Source organism: Bombus impatiens, unplaced genomic scaffold, assembly GCF_000188095.3.
Source record: "Bombus impatiens unplaced genomic scaffold, BIMP_2.2 scf_0154, whole genome shotgun sequence".
Lineage (NCBI taxonomy): Eukaryota > Metazoa > Arthropoda > Insecta > Hymenoptera > Apidae > Bombus > Bombus impatiens.
Window position 1 is genome coordinate 131,003 of NT_176573.1, and position 19,596 is coordinate 150,598.

Genomic DNA, 19,596 nt, shown 5'->3' on the forward strand with positions numbered 1-19,596 from the left:
GCTCGCGCGCGTGCGTCGTGTGCTTACCGCGTGAAAACGTGACGGAATAGCCAACAACTTAGCTGTCGTTTTCTTTCTTCGCTTCCCCTTCCCTTTCACCTCTTCTCGCTCTTTCTCTCTCTTTTTCTCTGTCTTGCGCTCTTGTTCTCTTTCTCGTTCTTTTTCGGCACGTATTTTATTGTTTTTCCTCTTTTTTACTTTATTCTTTGAATGAAAGTATACAGGTTCACGCGTGTGGACGATATCACGAGTCCCTCTGCGCTTTTCCTTCTTCCGTTCGTTCTCATCATTCGTCTTCTTCAAGCTACCATATGTTTAAGCTTTTTTTCTCTTACGACTAGCGAAGTTCGCTTGATACAAAAAATGAAGGCCCAAAACATTTGTTCTCTTTCTATAATATGTACGTACGTATATACCGAGTGACAAAATATCAAAGCGGGCGAAACATTTTGATAATGATAATTATTTTATCGAGCAGACGTTATTTAAGGCATGTAAAAATATGGGATCATAATGCACGCAAGATAACAATAATATGAACATTAAATTTCCATTTCCTTCTCTTATCTCTTAGAAATTTTGCGTCACGTATAGTTAGAAATTTTTCGACCATCATGTAATGAAACAGAACTCGAAACTCAGTTAATTAAACGATTCCTGCAGGTTCACGCGAAGTATTCTTCGTTAAATTCCCAGTGCACTGTCCAACGACGATTACTTACGTTCATTCCTATTCTATTAATAAACATTTATTTACCACAAAATTTATAAACAGTATATGAATTTGGTATTATTAAATTTTCGCTTCTATTTATGCGTTTCTACTTGTGCATCTACTCTGATGATCGATTTATGAAATTGAATATTCTCCAAAGTTTTTTTTAAACAGCTCCACATTTTAACAACAAAAGATACAACGTGGAAGTTTAATCGAAAAGGGAATTATGTTGTGATTACGACGAATCTTTACAAATTATGGTAGATCCGATTTTCGTAGTTTAATTGTTTTTAAATATTTCACGAGCTGTAACGATTTTGATTTAGGTAACAAAATATCTTCGGTACAAAGGACGCGGGTCTTTCGTGTTTAATTCTATATCAACAAGTATCACTGTCATTTTTAGAAAGTCATTATTCTAGGGCAAGAAACTTCGATCTATCGTATTTGTCGAGTAAAAGAGAGGACAAAAGCAAATACTTTCTGCAAATAACGTGACATCACCACGTATTCCGTAGACTTCGTTCCGTTATAAATTGTAAGAAATTACCAATAGCTCCGAAAAGTCTGAAATTATTTAATTCCTAAAACTGTCTAAGATTTGATTCGATTTCACGTGTAATTTTACCGCGGTTAACATTCATTAATTCAAATAAATCAGTCTAACTATGGACTCGTTAGCTTCTTGTTTAATACACTAAACGGGCGAAATAGGAAAAATAGAAAAGTATCGCAACTTTTCTGGCGTGAAAACACTTAACGATGACTAATCGCTGTGACGTTATTTCGGCCTACGGTGGCACGATGGAAAGATTGTTAGGCAGAGTTCATTGAAAACTCAATGCTGTGCTCAACCTTTATACACCATCGTATTTATTTCGTCAGGCGTAAGCAAGTGTTTAATTAATAACTCGCCAACGTAAAGCAGCAGAGTTTAAAGCAGTTTATTCGAGTGTGGGAGGAGGAAGGTGGAAAAGCAGAAAGATACCTGACGCAAAAAAAATATTTACTTGTAAAACATGTACCTACAAGCTTTCTTTCAGAAGGTATACACGAAACCACGTGTGAATCGGTTGACGCGTTTGTCGTTAATTTCATAAAGTTTATTGCACTTGCTTCGTTAAAACTGCTGTCTAATATTTGCCTCCAAACGCCGGCGAGCCTAATTAGATATCGTTAGCGAAACTGGTCTGTATTTTCAATACATAAAGTGACCCTACGTATATGTAACCAGATTATAAATTGCATTTTTCATCGTAATAATTTATTTTCTTTTACGCAACCGCAGCGTAACGAAACGCCTGGCGGCGAACAAATTTAATTGTACCGGTACGAAGTACGTATACAAATTCTCACACTGGTGATCTCGTCTTTCGCGTATCACGAGATAAGCAGGATCGTCTTCGCGAAGTTAATCATTCGCTCGAAAAAGCGTCAAAGGAGAGCGGCCGAAAAATTGACCGGCTTTTCGCGTATTTATGGTAAAACGAAAAGCAGGTGTAATTTGCATAAAATCCTCTCTTCTCTTCACCTTCAATTTCTCTCCTTTCATACCAGCCACTTATTAAGCCACTACTTATGTAAATAGATGAACGTGCGCGCGGTTATCAGGCGAAAGTCGATGTAAGCACAACACGTCGACCAACGGAATAGATAACAATTTTTTATCTGGTCGCCTGTCTTCGAAGCCATCGTTCTTTTTTGCTTTGGTGACGCCAGTGCACTTTGCTATTTTATCGGCAGCTGGATTTTCAAAGATAGACAAGCTTCCGGTTGTTGCAACTGGAAAGCTCGTATTATCCGTAATCAATAAGTTTCTCGCGCGAAAACATTTTTCCCCTACGTACATAGCAAAACAACGGCGTTAAAACGCGGTAAATTTCCGCAATTTCAAATCACATTAAATACTCGCATAAGGGTCAAATCGGATTTTTTGCTGCTTTTGATTTTTTGCCATTTTCTTGGACATCGACTCTTGCGCATTAAATGATTATTGGTTTCTGTATCGTTAATCTCCTGTCTTTTGTTTATCCTATATACTCTTGTTTATCGGCGATAATCAAATTGCAAATTGACATGTTTCGTAATTGCTATCGACATGTAGCTCGCACCGTTCGCCGTGTATTTGTAATTGCTCGCAAGAATCTCGAAGAAACTAAATCTAACGCTAGTAAATAAGTAGAAACGCATTAATTCGATCGAAAAACGAACTACTCGATTTTTTATCTTTCTTGATCGTCGCTCCTATATTTCTCCCATACGCTTTTCTTTCAAGAATTTTGATTAAAAAGAAAAGGACTATAAAAAGAGCGTTACGTTTTCATAGCGTCAGCGACCTGATACTAAATTTCATATTATATACACGTTTGCTTCGAATCCCTCAATTTTCTATAACTTTCAAAATCTTTCCTCCTTTCTTTTCGCTTGCCACCAATTTTTCCATCTTCCCTTCTTCTTTCTTACTTACGTGTTTTCTCTCCTCTTCCCCTCGATGCCCTCTAGAACCGTCTCTGTCAATCGTTTTGGCACAATTGTCGCGGCCTCTTTCTCTCCCCCACTCTTACTCCCGATTTTCTCTCTCTTTTTAACCGCCTATCGCAGTCGGTTATACGCGCTCCTCTCTCCCCTCTCTCTTTCTCTCTCTCTATCCATCCCGGTCTCCCTCTCTCTAGGTTGTTCGGCTCTCGAGACCGTGACTGACTCGATTCGCTTCGACTCGGCAGTCGCGGTTAAACTCGCGCAGGAGGCATTACGTGCGATTTGCGCGTCACGCGCGTTATTCATAACGCAACGAAAGAGGAGAAAAAGAAACGTCTTCCGTCAGTAACGGCCGGCTTTTTGCTTCTCGCTCGTGCAAGTCCGAGAGTGGTTTGCCTCGTACGGAATTCATTTTTCCATCGCACACGCTGATCAGTGTTCGAAAGAGTCGATTCGTCCGAGTGTGAAGATCAGCAAAAGAGAATCGCGGTTTTGACGAGCCTGGCCCGTCGTCGAAGCGCGAACGCGTTGCCGTGCACGGCCGAACGTCAAATTCAGCGCGCAACGAAAACAACCTCGCCGTGTTGCGAAATTCTCACCGCGTCGGTCCCAAACGCGTTTCGTTCAGCGGCGAAAATTGAATCGACAGGCGTAAGAGAACGGCTGACGTTCGAATTGGGATCAAAGTCTGGTGACACAAAAGTGAGAAAGTAAACAAGCTGCGCGCGTGCACCGTCGTCGTGTACGCCATGTGCGCCCGCTCATGATCGGCAAGTGCTCTGTGCAACGTTTCGATTCGCGGCAAGTCGTCGAATTCGATAGAAGGAAAATCGTTTGCTCGGAACTGTGAATTTTAGTACCGTTAAGAATCGCGATTGAAATTGTCTCGCTTTCGAAATCGCCAACGAAGTGGACGAGGAGAATGCTCGATTTCTCTGTTGGAACAGTGCGCGTACCGAAATGATAAGGTTAAGTCGCAGCTCGTCGAACAAAGAGAAGACAGCTGAAATCGACTGAAAGACTTGGGTTGTCAAAGACAGGGCGTACGCTTCGTGTATCCTTGTTTGACGTAGCAAAAAAAAAGAAAAAAAGAAGAAAAAAGAAGAGGAAAGAAAAAGGGAAACGTGGACGGGAAGGAGAGTGCGCTCGTAAATCTCTCGTTTCTCGTCTATATTCCGTGTCGAACGTAGAATAAGCGTTTTAGATCGGGGTGAAAAGAAATTGGACGAGATACGTTTGAAAGTCAGCTGTTTGTCGAGGGGCAGAGCGCGCTGCGCTAATTCCTTATGGACTTTCGATCGTTCCAAGTATTTTACATCGCATTTCGTGCGCACGTGGTAATCGCGAGACGAGCGTGACGGCAGCTCTGGAAACGAGGTAGTCGGTCGAATATCGTTGACTGGATCTACGAAGATACGGCGTTCGTCTCGAGGGTGTTGAATCCATCGAACGCTGTTCGCGAAAACCGGTTGCTCTTTCGTTTTCCCTGCCGTGTTAACAATTAGTGCCACGTCTTCGAACGAACAGTTTGATAGATCGTTGAACATTCTTTACGATTAACGATCTTCCCCGAGATGCAGAAGTGATGGACGTCGCGAATCGGAGGCGCAGCAGTCGGCTTCCAGCTCGTGTACGAGTCGATTGAACGTCGTCTCCGACGAGCGACGTTTTCGACATAGGATCGGCATATCGATCGTCAGAAAGTAATTATTCGCTTGGTTGTTTACCAGCGTCACGAAACGGCGGCCAGACTCCGTGCGTGTCGAACCGTCGAGGCACGTGGATGTTATCGAAGGAAATTTGCCCCGAGAGGTCGGTCCGCAACGTGGGAGCGATTACAACACAAGCCAGTTCATTCATCGTACGGATTCCAGCGCACCGGAAGTGACGAGACGAGAGTGCTTCCCCGAAGTTCGCGCACGCACGAGTGCGATATAGTCGACTTTTGTAGAGAGCCGCGTGTAACGCGTGTGTATAGCAGAGTTGTTTCGTGTGGAACGGGAAACGCCGGGTAGAGAGTAGAAGAGAGCTTGATCGTGAGAGGGAACGAGCACACGGGTTCCAGAGAAGAACGCGCGCGCGGCACAGAAAGACGAAGAAAGGGGTAAAGGGGAAAGAAAAGGAAGCGGCGCAAGGCATCGAGGAACAAGGATGCGGTCGTGGCGGAGAATAGCGGGCTGCCGGACGACCGAGCGTCCTGCGAGACGCACGGTCGCTCCTTGAAGGACACCGCGGTTTTCGTGACCGGAGGATGGACTGCTCTGTCGAAGAAACGAGTTGCGTGCGAGAAGAGCAGCGCTCATTCTTACATGACGACCACGCTGTCTTGTGAACCTGATTGTTCCATTTCGTCGAGGCGCCCCGCCACACTCAGCGCACGATTATGCAGCTGAAGAAAGCGATGCTTAAGATATTCGATCAATGTGAGTTGCCGATTTTGCTTCTCCATCTCTTTCTTTTACTTCTTCTTTTCACTGTCGTTCTCTTGCTTCTTCCTTCACCTCCATTTTCCTTCTTATTCGTGTACACCGTTGTTTCGTGTTTAACTTCTTGCAGCTCGTAGTACGAAACGATACGTCTATGAACAAAAGAGAGAGAGAGAGAGAGAGATCCGTTATACGTAAGAATAATTAGAAATAATGGTTGGTAATAGAGATTTCAAAAATATGTTTCTTTTACGTTACTTAGACCCTGGCTCAGTAGTTCAATTATCGAACTGCATCACACGCAACATAAACGACATGCAATATTTTACTTGACAGAAAAAAATGTGCAGAGTAGAACAGTATACGCATTTATACGCAGTACATACCAAAGGAAGAACTTAGCGCAGATGCGAATAATGAAAACCGGAAAGGACAGTAATATTGCAAAGTATCAAAGTAATTGCTGGAGACTGTGCATAAAAAAGCTTTAGAAGCAAAGAGCTGGAAGTAATTTTGTTTTAAATACGGAGAATCGCTGAAAGAAATAAGACGAAATTGCGGGACTGAAACCACTAACTCTCAAAGGGTTAACTACTTTAAAACCAATTCCCGGTGAATGAAAGTTTCTCGGCGAATTTCGACTTTCTTTGTTACCTCTTTTATTTTTAGAACCTCGGATTTTAATTGTAACGAACTCGTAACACGTCTTGAACGAAAAACGAGAGGAAAGTCAAAAGTGCTTTTCGAATAACGTTTGCGATCTTCTCGTAGAGGAAGATACGACGAGAAATTTAGATTCACGATAGGACAAATTTTTGCTAACTCGATACGTGTTTTGTTGCACTTAGGTACATACGAGACACAAACGGTATTGTACAATACCGATAGGGCCTAGATCGAACGATGATAAACGCACTCGAGGTTACGGACAACAAACAGCTGTCGAAAGTAACCGAGACGATGATGTTTCCAGCTATTCTATATCGACTGTAATATGTTTTTATCAATATTATACCACATTGTCCAATCATTTCTTCGTATTGGAATGGCTATTGTAGTTGTACATTTTGCGCATACTTCGTTTGTACCGCGATTATAAAAGTTAGTACAGTACCTGTTCAGGCACAAGACGATAGTGAGATGCTTCCGTTCAAGTTCAAAGACAGTGTTTATAGTATCAGTTAATGCCCGACAGCGTTAGATGTAAGAACAATATTTCTCCATCATGTATAGTGACTGTCAGTTGATAATGTTTTCGTATTTGTTTGTAAAAGGCCCCTTCTATATAGCATTATTATTAGAGAGGAAAAAGAAAGAAAGGGAAAAGAACAGACACGTCGTTTTGCAAACAGAGAAGAATTCATTGTATTAGACAGTGTTTAAAGAACTAAAAGGTTTCCATTAGTATCTATTAGAAAAGATTTTCATGATATTTGCGAGCGAAAATTTCACGACACATATGATCTCGTCGTTTCCTTCCGAAAGAGTAGAGAATTTCACGAAAGAACAAGATTGCTTGTTACGAGGTCAAATGTTGTCTGAACATAATGCACGCTTTACGGAAATGATTATTGTTTGTTGACGTCGTGGACGTTCTTATCTAGAAATATAATAAATGCATGTCCGAAATACAATGTGTTCAAACTGATTGCTATGCTGAAATTGTTACATTAAATTGCATAATATTTGATGACCTGAATCGTGTCGCTATTGTCTCACTTTTCGACGAATAATATAACTCGATTTTAATTCGACATGAGTTTGTACGAGTATATCTTGCTAAGATTTATTTTTCAAGTTAAATTTGCTACGAATTCTTGCTATATGAAAATACGGTACGCTCAATTCATCTATATTCTTTACATTTTCAAATATATTTAGCTATGCAAACCGTAACGATAGTAGAAGTTTTGACCATCTTTACTTCTCTTCAGTCAAAATTAATTATGAATGAATTTAAAGAAGCCCCGGATGGAACTCGGCAAAAATAACGTTATATATATAACTAATCGCATTGTAGACAGGCATAATGTGATTCCTTATGAAAAAATAAGACGAGAATGTAGAATAAAATTCTTTGTTTTGGAGAAAACCGAGCTTGAAAATTTGTCAAATATACTTGAACCTGGGTAATTCCAGGCTGGACAGAAATAAATAATGGCAGAAATAAATTCTACAGCCAAGAACAAGTAAGGAGTGTGGAACAAAATACTTCTATTTACGGCTTTATCGCGAAGAAAACAGAGTTTGAACGTGTTTAGTTAAGAATCGGCCTGTTACACATGTATGATAAATTTTCAAATTTATTTTTCTCGGAAACGGAGCGTCTTGTGAAAATATTTCATTTTACAATTTCTACCTATTTTCTTACGTAGACTAGCCCGCTGTCGATTATTTATTTACTCCTGTCCAATGTGGAATTAGCCAGATTCGAGTACACTTGATAAATTTTCAAACTCGATTTTCTCGAAAATTATGCGTCGGACAGAGATAATTATATTCTCTGTTCTGTATTATTATTCTGTGTTCCATATTTTTCTTACTTTCTCGTAAGAAATTATCTCACGCCAGACATTATTCGACCGCGTTCTGTATAATTAATGTTCAATATTTAAATCTATCAACAATTCATTAACTGAACGTCGTTGGACAAACTTTTCTTTTCAAAGTATTTGACCGAGAAATGGTGTTCTTCTTTTCACGGATGTACTAATTTCTTTGTTTCCGCTCGCCATCTGCTCACGTACGTACACGTACGTGTACACGAAGTTGTGTGCATGTGTAAGATATCGTATAGATTAATACTCGTGCAAAGCAGTCTTCCTGTCCAAAAGTGTTATGTCCGCTGTTGTGCTAACGTTTAAAAGTATCCAAGCATGTGCTTGTGTTTGACAAAACACAATGTAAATTACAAATGACAGTACCGGTAATGATTTAGTTATCTAATCGATACTATCGTAATTACATGTAGCATAACGTTACTGCGAGTTTGATTTTTACGCGAAAAATCATTCATCCACTTGCAATGGAAAGATTAAGATTTGTATGATGAAACTTATGAAGGTGTTGCGATATTTGATCATCGGTCTATTTAATTTTTAAATTACGGATCAGACGAAGAGATTTTTGTAAACTGCTAGGAATACTAGGGTGGTTACACTTATGGGATAAGGCTGAAGAATTTTTATTCAATTCTAATAATATTCATAAATTTCCTATAATGAATCATTCGTTTCTAATAAATATTACTTTCAATTGTTAGTTCGTCGTTCGTTTGTAATACTTGTCTTAAATACTGTTTCTGTATAAAAATCAATGAGTGATAGATAAAGAGAGAGAGAGAGAGAGAGAGAGAGAGAGAGAGAGAGAGAGAGAGAGAGAGAGAGAGAGAGAGAGAGAGAGAGAGAGAGAGAGAGAGAGAGAGAGAGAGAGAGAGAGAGAGAGAGAGAGAGAGAGAGAGAGAGAGAGAGAGAGAGAGAGAGAGAGAGAGAGAGAGAGAGAGAGAGAGAGAGAGAGAGAGAGAGAGAGAGAGAGAGAGAGAGAGAGAGAGAGAGAGAGAGAGAGAGAGAGAGAGAGAGAGAGAGAGAGAGAGAGAGAGAGAGAGAGAGAGAGAGAGAGAGAGAGAGAGAGAGAGAGAGAGAGAGAGAGAGAGAGAGAGAGAGAGAGAAAGAGAAAGAGAAAGAAAGCGTCCAGATACGAGCGCCTAGTATACGTAGATTGGTTTCTTTGACTGGCGCTACGCAGGGAGAAAAAAATGTAAATGAGTCGCGCGAGACAAAACGTGTTCTTTAATCATTGGCAGCGAAAGGAACGTGTCGGGAAAAAAGTCAGTTGAGACGAATGCGTGTTCGATAGATAAGAAGCATGAACGAACGTGTACGTAGTGCGACGTAGTTGTCGCAGCTCCGTTATCAATAGCTCGGTGCAATCGCACGGGTAATAAATTAGATCCGCTCGTAGAAGAGCAGCGAGCGTTTCTATTACATAGTAGAAAAAGAAAGGAACGTCAGCGTGTCGCGTCGGCTCGGACGTGTATATAGTATCGTCTCGATGGAAAAGTTTGGTGTATTTGGTAGGAACGAAGGCGTATCATGGACTGCTGTAAATGCAGAGGCTTGCTCGAATGGCACGTACGAAAGTATTGTATTTCGTGTAGACGTTTGTTCCTCGCGGAACGCTGCACCGGTGGCTGGCTGTGTGCACGCTGCAATAAACGTAGCCGTGAGTCGAACTGCGGTGCATGGCATAGCCACGCGTTCCTCTGTGCTCCTCTATGCTCTACTCTACACGCTGTACGCTCTACGCAGAGCGCGGAGAGACCCGTGCACACGGCTGACCGTAACTGCATGCGTGCGTAACGTGATTCCTTCGTGCACAGCATGGGCCCCATTAGTGGCCCCCAGGTCGTAATAGCGTAATAGCTCGACAGGTTACTAGAAGGTATCGCGAAAACCCATAGCCTCTTTACGATAACTCGCTCCCCTATCGCGATTCGTGTCACCGAATAAATCTCATATTCGCGTATCTTCACAGTGGACGCGAATTTTACCACCGCGTTCACTACCTGCGACTAATTTTTTTCTTGCTGCGGCAGCCCCGTCGATAGCTCGGTCGTTCGATTCGAAGAAAATGAAATCGCGTGATTAGGCGTATTGCTCTCTTGATACGGATGTTCGGTCAGAATAACGATATTATCGCTCGAAATTATAGAAAATTCGATTTGCTTCCTCGATACGCTTTCGCTAAATCGCTTGTTTACCCCTATCAACGGCTTAACTATCATTGTGTCGATCAACGTTATTGTTCGCTTCAACGTTGTTTCAACCGTATGATATGCAAAGTATCACGCGTCAATAACGTATCGAGAGAGGATTTTTCCCCTAACAATCGTGAAACTTGGTAAATAAGTTCGTGAATAAAAAGCATTCGACTGTTGTTTCAATCAATGGGGCGATGTATGGGATAATTCTGATTCGTACACCTTTTGCGCGATGTGTACATTAGGGAAAGTTTGTCGGAGTGGTTATTTAAATATTAGAAAGAGTTTCATTGTCTCGATTTTGATTTCATGATTTCGATTTTTATATGATTTTGCAGAATGAAAAGATTCTAAATAAGAATGCTTTGCGAGATACATATGTAATTACTAATTACGTTTTAGGATATCGTCACTCGCACAAATATTGTGATGCGATGCTTAAAAACACATTTTGAGAGACAAGTAGTTGAAGCAAAATTAACAGAGGTGTGATAAGAAAGTAACTTTCAACAGTTCTATGTATGTGGATGTTGGTTACACTTTTAATATTTTACATAACACACATTATTACACACATTACGTTACAGACTACATTTTACAGTTGAAGATGATCGCTTCCCGTCTTGCTCTTGCTTATCTTACGTTTATTATTAATTAGAAGAATATTGCGTTAGCTGTTTAGTGTTGTAGTTTTTTCGATATAGTTTCTTTTTTAGCGCTTGATATGGTTAAATATCTATCTTGAATACAATTTGAAATTTAAAACGAATTTAGTAAAATAAGTCACCCTATAATATTATACGCATACTTATCGTCTTTCGTAGGAGAAGTAAGTCTTTCTTTATTTTAGCGAACGATATCTAAATCCCCGATATAGTATGTCTTTTATCAAAGACGAATTCATCAGAGAACAGGTGTCTTATACGTAGTACATATATAATGCTGCAATAAATGTCAGATTGACGATAAATGAAGTATTATTTACAGGCCTATAAAATCGTGCTAGTTGTATGTGATAAAATGAATAGGTAGGGGATAATTGCCTTAATTGCCGATAATTGTTCGTTATCTATAAACAAAAAAAAACAACAACAAAAAATGAAGAGGCTGCATAAATTTGAAAGATAACATTTGCGAATGATGTAATTTTTAACAGAAGTATAATACGTGCACCTCTCACATTTACGTAATATAATCTAGTATCTTGTAACCAATATTCGAGTAATCCGAAGTAAAGATAACATTTTACTCGATTAGATTGCGATGAAAATTTTTAACAATACGTTCGACCACCTTTGGTAACATACGCAAATCTACAAGAATACTAAGACACAAAAGTTCGCAGAGGAGCTCGTAACTAATTAATTGAGACAACAATATCCCAGGTATTTTTAAGAAAATGATGCAATGAGTAATAGTTGTAACAAGTTCAAAAACTTGGTACGAATGTTTACTTGTCATTCTTCTTTAGTTCATCAATTTCTTAGAACTCTCGTAATAAACAAAGCCGTGCCTTAATTATCATAAAACGTGTATGAAATTGCCAAAGAAGGAAACCAGATCAAACAAAAAAGAGTGATCAGTTTCGTGAATTACTGAGAACGGAGTAATAGGACGCTTCAAATAATTTTATTTAAAGAAGAAGAATTTCCTTTATCGAGGCACTAAAATTTAATACTTTTAAATTAACCAATATCTTGTTTTACGTAATGAGTAACTGTTGTTTCACACATTTTTAAAAAATGAATGCATTAACGTAACGAAATTAAAATTGCATCCATTCTTCTTAAATTCATTCATAAGATAACAAGATTCTATCTTTTTTCATCAAAAGTGTTGTTTCGCGTACTGTATGCATATTTATGATATTTTATACAAATATTTCTTTAATAAATATTTATGATATTTAGTAATATTGTACATACGCGCGCGCGTGTTATAATTTAAGTAAACGTGCATAATTACGTATGAGCAACATCGAAAGTACTATGCGTTACTACCTTACAATTAGTTAATTAAAATTGTAGCGTTGTACGTGGCGATACAACTTGAGACTAGAAAAGGATAACAAGAACGTGCTTGAGTAATTTTGAACGGGTTTCGAGCAACAGTACTCTCTTGAAATGAAATCGTAATTGGATACTCGCATCGCTACAATTACTTCGACTTTTTCTGAATTCGTTGCCCTAGAATGTCTGTACCCTAAATACAGCTCTCATCATCTATTTTTTTTTTTACCTCGATAAAACTTAGCAGGGAACGGTATGATTTCTGTTTGCGGTTCTACCTGCCGGAAAGGTTGACATTTTTTGTGGACACCATCGCGAAAAAGCTGCTTCATCGTTTATCATTTTGTGGCGAAAATATTTGCTCTAGGCCAACACAGTTGGCTAGACGGGCCGAAAGCAAAACCGGAAGTTTGTGACAGTCGAAGCACAATTTCAATTTCGCTTGTTTGCCATCTGTTCGTTGATATAAATTCGGCAAATAATATTTTCTCTGTAATAGAATTTTCGCACGTTCGTTTCCGATTCGTTTACCCGAACAAGAAATTCGATGAATTTTAATGATTTCCCCGAACAATTTTATCGTCTTCACTCTTGGATAAAACAAAGTTTCCTTAATCATACGTAATCGTTCAGTATTCTTACAAAAAATAATCCAAAGTAAAAGTAGTGCTATCGCCTGAATTAAGTAAGTCGTTACATTTGGCCTTTTATCGGGAATTTTTAATTTACATTTTCAAAAAAAAAAAAATTATATTAATGTCTGTTTTTTCTATAGAAGGAAAAACGTTGGTAGCAGATGCTCATTGTATTTTTTATTGTGAGATACGTACAGCTTGTAATCTTATAAAATAAAAAAAGGAATGTTTTCATAATGCTTTAAACAATCATGGCTTGGAAACTTAATCGAATTTAGTCTTTTCAATATTATTATATTGCAATTTGTTATCGTCTAGCAACAATTCATATGACGTTGTATTTCAATTGTTTAAACACACAGAGACGTGGATAAACTAATTGTGGGTAGACTTTATCAGGATTTTTCAATCGATGGAAACGCAAACACTTCAACATTTCAAAACAAAGGAAAATGAACTTACACGTACAGCACTGTCAAAATAAATCTACCAAGTATCGATGTTCCCTTTCCTTTTCTTTCTTTCTTTTTTTAACTTTTTAATAAAACATCTAATGATCCATATTTACGCATTAAACATAACAAAAAAGTTTTGCTCAGGAAAAAATACCGAAACATTTTGTATTCACCATGAATTTTTGTTGGGAAGAAGTATTACAGGAATAGAGAAAGCTGTTAGTTAGATGCTTGAAGAACTGTTAAATCTATTGACAGCGCGTTGATGTTCGCGAATGGCCACGTTAGCTAAAATCATACTGAATACACAAACAAGGATTTCTTGTTTCTTGGAATCAGCGTTATGACATGGCGACGATTACTTTAGATAATGAAGAAATAAACGTCGTTATTGGTCTAAAACGCTCGCTATAATCGCCTAATCACTGCCAACTATGAATAGGAAAATGTTATAGAAATAGCGTCGTATTCACTTTCATTTGTTTGCTACACATAATCGAGTGCAGCGTGAACGACAGGAAATTTCTTGATAACGACAAGATAAAGAAATTATCGAAAATAGCGCTGTTACCATCGATCACAATTATTCTAGGAAACAATACAAAGCGACGACAATGATAATTGTAAGGAAAAGAAATTATTTTCCACAGAATTATCACATCTTACGCAACGAATAAAATCAAGACGCGTACATACAAATGCGATAATTGTAAAAGAAGAAATAATTTTTCAAAGGATTATTACGCTTTATTCAATGAATAAACTTGAGCTACGGATCACGGTAAACGTTAGAGGATTGTTATGTTTCTTGATAACGTTGAAAAGTTGAATGGAAGTAAGAATCAAACAGTTCAGCAAGCGATAGTTTAGGAGCAAGTAAATCCCTTAGAGTTAAAATGTTTTGTATTCGTTTGCACAGACGTATAAATGTATTTATATTATGATACGTTGTCTAAAATATTTTCCAAATTTATTTTCTTCTCAATCCCCAGAATTATTTCCAAGAAAACGTAATACCCAAAGGTTACAAGCCCGATTGGATGGTATAACAAACCCACGCTCTTTTAAATTTAAATGTAAAATAGCATGTATACGATGCACTGATACCTTAAAGCATTTAAGCTCTTTATCCGTATATAAATTTTCCATTTACATATGTAGGTGGTATTCTTCTTTTAGAATCTGTTAGCGAATCGGGTATCTTTGAAAATATTTGAAAATATCTCCGTTTGTTGAAGTTAGTTGCAACTTTATATGTTATAAAATAATATAACTGCTTGCAGTCTTCAATGACAAATATATATCTTCTTTTTTTCGAGAAATTGATAAAATAGATTTATATTTAATTGTTTTGTTATAGCACGATTATTTATTTTTGCGCCTTATTATAACGCATTTAATTACAAAGCACAGCATTTGTTACACGATCGTACAAGTACTTGCATGATTTTGTTGATTTCACATAGAAACGTACTTGAAGATAGAGAGTGACGTTAATAATTTGTTGAGACTTTCGTATATTCGATTATTTTCCAAGATTTACCTCGGATATAAACAGTACGATTGAACGTAATCCGAAGTAAAAGAATCACAGAATACTAATTGGAACTAATTTTTGCAAATATGGCTCTCTTCGTTCACAATGGTAACATTGAGAAGAAAGAATAATGGTCCTGATAGAAAATTTTTGTACCAAGATATGATCTAGAGTCGTACCAGAATTCTGCTTACTATATTTTATAGTTAAATCTGAAGAACTTTGAGGCACGTATTGTCGTTATCGCGTTTGGCTTTCTAGTTCCTAGATATACTTTTACGTACGTTTGTCATAAACTTTTCTTTCTTTATAAGCCATTAAATTCTGCAAAATGCATTCTACAAAAAATCTGTACCTAGAAATGTCGGATGCTATAGAGATATATAATACTGTGGAAGAAAGAAACAAATTACGTGTGTGGTGTGTATAATAACGCAAAAGAATTATTACTAGACTGCGGATTCCTTGCGCTTGTAAGAAATTTGAAAGTGCAACATTGCACAGGATGTAGGTAATATGAAACGATATGTAATATATCGAAAATGTAACGCTTCCTGTATTATTTAATAGACCAAAAAATATTCTACAGAGATTCTGTCTATTTCTCAAAAACATAAATTTACATAAAAATTCGCGCTCCAGTTATTACTTGTTAAACAATTCGAAGTTACCTTGATATCGCATGTACATGCATAATTTTTGTACAAAATACTGTAGGAACATTTACATGACCTTGAAAATTATTGTGAGTATAGTCAAATTTGCATAGCAATTTATCTAACGAGTATAATTATCAACAGTTATAAAAATAAGTATTTTATTAAAACGTGCATAGAGCTTAGTTAGTAGTCGTAATACAAATTTGAGTAATTCTTATGAATCTCATTTTCCTTCGTTATTAAGGTATTATACATACGTAATATGCCGTATAGATTAGTATTCTCCATGAGAGAAATCCATGCTTACGTGGATGTGCCTCCGTGGTCTCCACTCCCTTTGTGTCGTTGTAGGAGATAAAAAAAGGTTCAGGAAGAAGTCAACAGATTTAACACGACCTTCTTATTTTTGTCTTTTATCTCGTTATTAAAACAAAAGATAGATAAAAAGTTTACGTCGGTCACGTGTGTTCCTATATACCATACCATGGCATGAGATGCGAAGTTGGAAAAGTTCTTTAATTAGAAGCTCCAAAGTTTAAGTTGGCTAGCATTCTGCGTATTTCTAAAAACTACACACGTTAATGTTTTTAGTTGTGCACGAGTTACAGAAAAGCAGCAACTTTCTCATTGCTGCTAAGATGCAAGCAGAATGAACAACTTTTATTAATATATAAGCGTACTATACAGGATATCACGCGACGATTCTCTACACATACTCTGCTAAATACGTACCATAGGTAAGAGTAAGATGAAAATGTTGTGTAAACGCAGGACCATACAAGTTTTATTAAAAGATTATGATAAAAAATATAGACCGTGAAGAGAACAAGAAAAAAAGAAAGCTAAAGTAATTATGGATTTTTCTAACGTAACACGGGATAGGATATACATAGAAAAATGACATTCCTTTTTTTTTCATATCGATTTGCCGAGTCAAGTATATATTGAGTAACAAATTGGCTTATTGAATAAATTCAGTTGATGTTATATTACATAGATATACGTATATGTATGTACGTTTTTGCATTTCCAAGTGTTATTCGTGTGTGTCGATACAATCTTACGATCAATATCGAATTTATTGAATTTATTTGACACATGCCAACAATTACATTGGTAAATCTAACTTGCATTGATGCATAAAAAGCCATTGTTTAGCTATGTTTGATTGTTGTTCTTGTTGTTTATAGGTACTCCTCAAAATATCTGAAAAACAGAGAAAATCATGATAAGAGCGTTTATCTTTATTTTCTCTGTATATGATAGACGGTGATGCCACTTTTCTGGCTCCTAATGAATTTTCCAAGCGATTTATGATCTTTTCTTTATGCAAAATCATTTATCTTCGTGTCATTTTCAGCTGTAGAACACGGTAGCGAAGATAATTTATGAAATGTCATTCTACATATTGCAGATAGTATTGGACATTATTTTATAGCTTTATTCCATTAAAATAAACATTAAATCCCGTCGTTAATTAAATATTAATTAATATTTTTACAATTTTCTCTTTTATTTTTTTTTTTTTCGTTTAAATGAATTAGCTTACGAGGTAGTGTATGAAAATGTAGTAATATTAATATTATTTCATTCTACAGGTTATCGTAATATTATTACACTTATAGAATACTTGAAAAATAAAAATAATCCTGCGATTCGAAAACAAAGGACAAAATGTTTTAATTGACAACGAGACTGAAAAAGTGGTATTCAAATTTAATTAATCACATAATCTCAACGTTTGTAATTGAGTTGGCTAATGGCATACTGAGCAAAAAAGGTCAGACCCATTCTTATATTATTTCCATTTGTTACTTTTTCTATTAATGTCAATCCTCAACGCTTTTTAAATATCTTTCCTTGCAAGTACTGCATTGTTTTGTAGAGAACAATTACTAAGAAGTATTTATTCATAAATATAACAACAAAATTAAAGATTTGCTTGTCTCGTTTCTGTTTTTGGAAAAAACCGTATAGCGTCTCCTTCGTAAAATCCTCGAAAAAATATCTGAGAGAACAAATGAGAAATAAAGAAATTAGTCAATGGTAGCAGTACTTAAAAAAAAGTTCTAGAAAATACTAAAAACTTACCTCGAAGCTAAAAAACGTAATCCCCTATCGCTATCTTCCACGAAATGCTGGAAGCTGGAAGTTACGTATGAATATGTATTAATGGAGCTACGAATATATCTTTTCCATGGGAAGATCTGTCATGTTTCAGATAATTGTAGTGTCTTCTTGTTCAATATGTGTCTCTTTCACTTCACATTTACTCTACCACAAAGACCGTTTCAATAAATTTTGAGATACGTAAATGTCTTTTACTCGTATATTAATTAGAATCCGTATTCTTGTATCTTCGTTACAATTGGAAAAAGATTCTTTTAAGATATTACGTATATAAATTATGAGGAATATAATTTTAATTAAAAGCAAACGTTGACTGATGCAGGATAATTATGGAACAGAGGAAAGTCGTTAGAACGAAGAATAAAATATAAGCATAGTTAAGAATTGACTGGTGATGAACGTTTTATCTTAATGTTTTCTTTGTCGTATATTTTTGATTTTCCCGAAGAGGTGTCCCTAATAAATTGGAAGCTTTCCAACTAACTAGTTTGTGATTCCAAGTTGTGAGTCATCCGTAGAAATTGTAGGCTAAAAATTCTGAACACGTAGATCGGCCTGTGTTTGCTAGTTGATACGAAATTGAAGAACAATCGATGAAAGACACGGCCGATAAAATGAATGAAACGAAATCGAATTTGAAGCTTGATTTCGTAGCTGCTGCTTCGATGATCCGTTCGTTCCCTCTAATCGAATTTTCTTGCAAATTACAAATCAATGAAATCCAATGTTCCGTCCACTACGTCGGATTTTTTGCGAATTAAAGAAATCGCCGCAGACTTGTTTCGTTTCTCAGGTTACCCAAACCGTATCGTCATTGCGCGGAATTGATTGACGTTGTTTGTACGTATCGATCTTGCAAGAAATGCCAACGAAGAGAAAATTCGAGCGATGAGGTCAAATCTTCCCGAACGTTACCAATGCCATTTCGTTGCGCAATCTGAACCGTTCGTTCGTTGATTTCGGAGGTCGATGTATTATCAAGGTAGTCATATTCTTTTCTCGTAAATCTAACACAATGTTTAAATGTTTAGTTTTCAAATTTTCGCTCGTAGAGAGAACATGAATGGTGAAAAGGGAAATTAGAATTGAACGAGGGATATCAAATCGAGCATTGCCATTAAGAATATGGCTGATTCGGGTTAAACGGGAAAGGCTGGTTGTGCTTGCAGGCTTACCGAGAGCTTACGCACGCACACGACTTTCGAGCGAGTTTAATATAGACACGCGTCGTGCCGCGTTCTCCTCTTGCATACCGAAAGTGGACCTCGACGACGAACCACTACGATTCTTGCTCGCTTCGTCCGCGCTACGTGAACGCGTTTATTTTTCTCTTGTCGATACCGTCAAGCCAGACGGTACGTCGGCGTGGAATTGAAACGGCAGATGCTTCGGTTCAACGTTACGCCACGCTCAAAATTCAACGCGTGTTGGAAAATTCCTTTTCTTCGTTTCAACTCGGTAACAATTTGCATAACGCGTTTATAAAGGTTAGATTTATTCCTATTGTTCTTTCTCGTCTCTTTTCCTAATATGAAATTACGTACTCGGTAACAATGTCATGCTAACGGCCAAAATTGTTCGACACATGTACTTTCGGTCCATACGTTACGTAGCGATCGAATTTGAATATGTATAATATACAGGCGAGTTCGAAACAAGGTTAGTTAGCTGTTCTTCTTCCTCGTTCGTTGTAAGTTTTAATGCCGAAGCTTTGTTGAAATTAACGGAACTGACTGAAACAAGAGCAACGTATTATATTATCCTCGTCGATTTTTTATTTTTTCCATTGT

General features: G+C 37.3%; 1 protein-coding gene across 13 annotated transcripts in view; it reads left to right on the forward strand.

The window, feature by feature from the left end:
* The window catches only part of LOC100748123 (dual 3',5'-cyclic-AMP and -GMP phosphodiesterase 11-like), a 141,726-nt gene that overhangs the window by 73,605 nt on the left and 48,525 nt on the right, over positions 1 to 19,596 (forward strand). For 4 of the 13 annotated variants that reach the window (XM_024365868.2, XM_003487419.4, XM_033319440.1 and 1 more), the window contains one exon: positions 4,927 to 5,619. The exons of the other annotated variants lie outside the window; for them this stretch is intronic. In XM_024365868.2, coding sequence (XP_024221636.1) covers positions 5,580 to 5,619 — 40 coding nt within the window. In that variant the 5' untranslated portion in view covers positions 4,927 to 5,579. The remainder of the gene's footprint in view (positions 1 to 4,926; positions 5,620 to 19,596) is intronic. 13 annotated transcript variants of the gene reach the window in all.